Source organism: Primulina tabacum, chromosome 10 (genome assembly GCF_025594145.1).
Source record: "Primulina tabacum isolate GXHZ01 chromosome 10, ASM2559414v2, whole genome shotgun sequence".
NCBI lineage: Eukaryota > Viridiplantae > Streptophyta > Magnoliopsida > Lamiales > Gesneriaceae > Primulina > Primulina tabacum.
In genome coordinates, this window is record NC_134559.1 from 7,845,378 (window position 1) to 7,848,748 (window position 3,371).

The 3,371-nt window shown below is 37.3% G+C and overlaps 1 protein-coding gene across 1 annotated transcript; it reads left to right on the forward strand.

The window, feature by feature from the left end:
• Positions 1-1,024: 1,024 nt before the first annotated feature.
• LOC142504876 (uncharacterized) lies at positions 1,025-2,108 on the forward strand. Its single transcript, XM_075617720.1, has 3 exons — positions 1,025-1,358; positions 1,450-1,730; positions 1,869-2,108. Exons 1-3 carry the CDS (start codon positions 1,025-1,027, stop codon positions 2,106-2,108), a joined length of 855 nt encoding a protein of 284 aa, XP_075473835.1.
• Positions 2,109-3,371: the final 1,263 nt, after the last annotated feature.

Below are 3,371 nucleotides of genomic sequence, written 5' to 3' on the forward strand. Positions count from 1 at the left end.
TGAATATTATGCAACTTTTGCCAAAAAGTTACAAAAAGTGAGATAACAAGGCTCAAACAATTTCTTGCTGGAGGATTTAAAAATACAAAACCTTGTCCAAAAGCCCCAGCATGTGTTAAGCAAGAAATGAAAGATCACTTTGAAGAAAAATTAGCCCAAAAAACTGTCATGGATTCCATACGTCACATTGCTGACGTTTTTGACATAGAAGAGGAATGAGACGATATTGATCCATACGGGGATCCATCCTCTCGTGGAAAGCGGTCGACATCTATTTCTTCCTCGGTCAACTTGTCAATATTACTGCCCAAAAAACCACGGTCATTGGGTCCTATAAATGCTTTCTTTAAGCTAGACGCAAAGAATCAAGGTGGTAAAGCACCCCAATTTAATGAAGTTCAGAAAAAGTTGAGATATGATGCAGTTCAAAAATTTGCAAGAAAAAAAAAATTGGATGGAACTATGGGTGGATGGTTAATCTAGACAAGATTTCTGAATATTATGCAACTTTTGCCAAAAAGTTACAAAAAGTGAGATAACAAGGCTCAAACAATTTCTTGCTGGAGGATTTAAAAATACAAAACCTTGTCCAAAAGCCCCAGCATGTGTTAAGCAAGAAATGAAAGATCACTTTGAAGAAAAATTAGCCCAAAAAACTGTCATGGATTCCATACGTCACATTGCTGACATTTTTGACATAGAAGAGCAATGAGACGATATTGATCCATACGGGGATCCATCCTCTCGTGGAAAGCGGTCGACATCTATTTCTTCCTCGGTCAACTTGTCAATATTACTGCCCAAAAAACCACGGTCATTGGGTCCTTTAAATGCTTTCTTTAAGCTAGACGCAAAGAATCAAGGTGGTAAAGCACCTCAATTTAATGAAGTTCAGAAAAAGTTGAGATATGATGCAGTTCAAAAATTTGCAAGGTGGATGTATGATGCAGGGATCACATTCAATGCGGTCAAATATGACAGCTTGAAGCCAATAATCGAAGCAATTAGATAATATGGTCCTAGGATGAAACCACCTAGTTACCATGAGATGAGAGAACCACTTTTAAAGGAGAAGACCAACCATACAAAGCTGATTTTGAAACAAAATGAAGAGGAGATGACGAAGAATGGTTGTACTTTGATGGCTTATGGGTGGAGACATAGAAAGGGGAGATCACTTATCAATTTCTTGGTGAATACCCCAAAAGGCAGCATGTTTATTGAATCAGTTGATGCATCTAGCTACTCTCACACTGGTGAGAAGATGTTTGAGTTGCTTGACAAGTTTGTGCAAAAAGTTGGGTTAAATAATATTGTTCAAGTGGTCACCGACAGTGCATCAAATAATGTTTATGCGGGTTAGAAAATCTAATATACTAAGTTACAACGTCTTTTAACTTTCGTTGATTAGTTTCATTAACTATCTTTTTATTCTCTTGTTCTTTACAGGAAAAAAGTTGATGGATAAATATCCAAACTTGTATTGGGCTCCGTGTGCAGCACATTGTTTGGATTTGATATTTGAGGACATATTCAAAATTCCATATTTGAAGAGGGCACTTGAGCATGCAATTAATGTTAACGGATATATTTACAACCGAACTATGTTGTTGAACATGATGAGAGAGTTCATCGGCCAAAGAGACCTTATTAGACCAGCTCAAACTCGTTTTGCCACCGTTTTCTTGACTATGAGAAGCTTTCAGCAGCATAAGCAACATTTGAGAAAGGTGTTTACTTCAGAAAATTGGAGTAAAAGCAAATTTGCGAAGGAACACACTGGCAAGCAACCAAATAAAATTATTTTGATGCCTTCGTTTTGGAATTCTATCATTTATGCTACGAAAGTTGGTGGCCCATTATTGTAGGTACTTCGGTTGGTGGATGAGGAGAAGAAGCCTGCCATGAGTTATATATACGAGGCAATGGATAGGGCTAAAAAGAAAATAGCAAAAGCCTTCGGTAATAACCGTGGTTTTTTGGGCAGTAATATTGACAAGTTGACCGAGGAAGAAATAGATGTCGACCGCTTTCCACGAGAGGATGGATCCCCGTATGGATCAATATCGTCTCATTGCTCTTCTATGTCAAAAACGTCAGCAATGTGACGTATGGAATCCATGACAGTTTTTTGGGCTAATTTTTCTTCAAAGTGATCTTTCATTTCTTGCTTAACACATGCTGGGGCTTTTGGACAAGGTTTTGTATTTTTAAATCCTCCAGCAAGAAATTGTTTGAGCCTTGTTATCTCACCTTTTGTAACTTTTTGGCAAAAGTTGCATAATATTCTATCAGAAATCTTGTCTAGATTAACCATCCACCCATAGTTCCATCCAATTTTATGGCTAAGATCTATTCAGGACTAATTTTTTTGGTATAACCAGAGTCTCGGTGTCTCCCAAACATCAGACACGATTCAATGCAAATTGGGTACTGCTATAATAACATCGGGTTGGTTTATGTAACTAGATACACTGGAACTTGAGCAGGAAGTGCGCGAGCTTCGCAACTATGCACATTTAAAACCAAGGAAGTGCGTGAGCTACTCACGACGAGATGATACGTTGTCCATGATCTGTTCACTGTCACTGACAAGTCTGACAATCCATACTTGCTTCAGCCTAATCACATCACCTCTATGTGTGCCGAAATACCTTCTAATAATGAAAAGTTGTGGTGCCCCATACCTATGAACTAGGAGATGACACCTGTACCAGGGTGTTCGGGTAGATGGTCGCGACGTGGAGCACTTTCCATTAATTGTACTACCCGAGCTCTCACTACCCGTCTACGAGCTCGGTTCCCTCTAAGCATTGATCGGTCTGCTCAACTTTCCTGGCTTCCAGACTACCCAGAATCCGGGCTAAAGATGAGCCGGATAAACCTGGGGTATCATATATCATCATTTTTTTCCCGTCAGTACCTAATTAGATGGCGAAACAAAAAACAACAATACATCAAAAAGATAAAACGAAATACACACAACAAATTTAGCATTAAAAACATAAAGTAAACATTTTTCGTACTTGCAAAAAATAAAAACCAATTCCATAGCAAAGAAAATAAATTCACCATAAAAGGAAAAATATTCTGATTAAAGAAATATACCATAGAAAAATAGGCATCCACTGATTCATAAACACTGACAAAAAATATTGAATACTTTCAATTTCTACAGTAAAATACTAAATACTGAGTATCAAAATGCAGTAACCAAATACAATTTTCTAATTTACAAGTGATCAACCCAAGAAGTTGAAAATTCGATCCAATAATTCAAATAAAAAGAATACAACAATAACCCACAATTCTCATACTCATTCGGAGCAAATAAATCCTAAAATTGGACAAAATTTGCAAATAAAAAATCC

Bases quoted from the DNA above. Each gene is read 5' to 3' on its own strand.
- LOC142504876 (XM_075617720.1), top strand. From the start codon at position 1,025: ATGAAACCACCTAGTTACCATGAGATGAGAGAACCACTTTTAAAGGAG. The intron at 1,359-1,449 runs GTTAGAAAATCT...TGTTCTTTACAG, and splicing joins ATCAAATAATGTTTATGCGG to GAAAAAAGTTGATGGATAAA. The intron at 1,731-1,868 runs GTGTTTACTTCA...CCATTATTGTAG, and splicing joins ATAAGCAACATTTGAGAAAG to GTACTTCGGTTGGTGGATGA.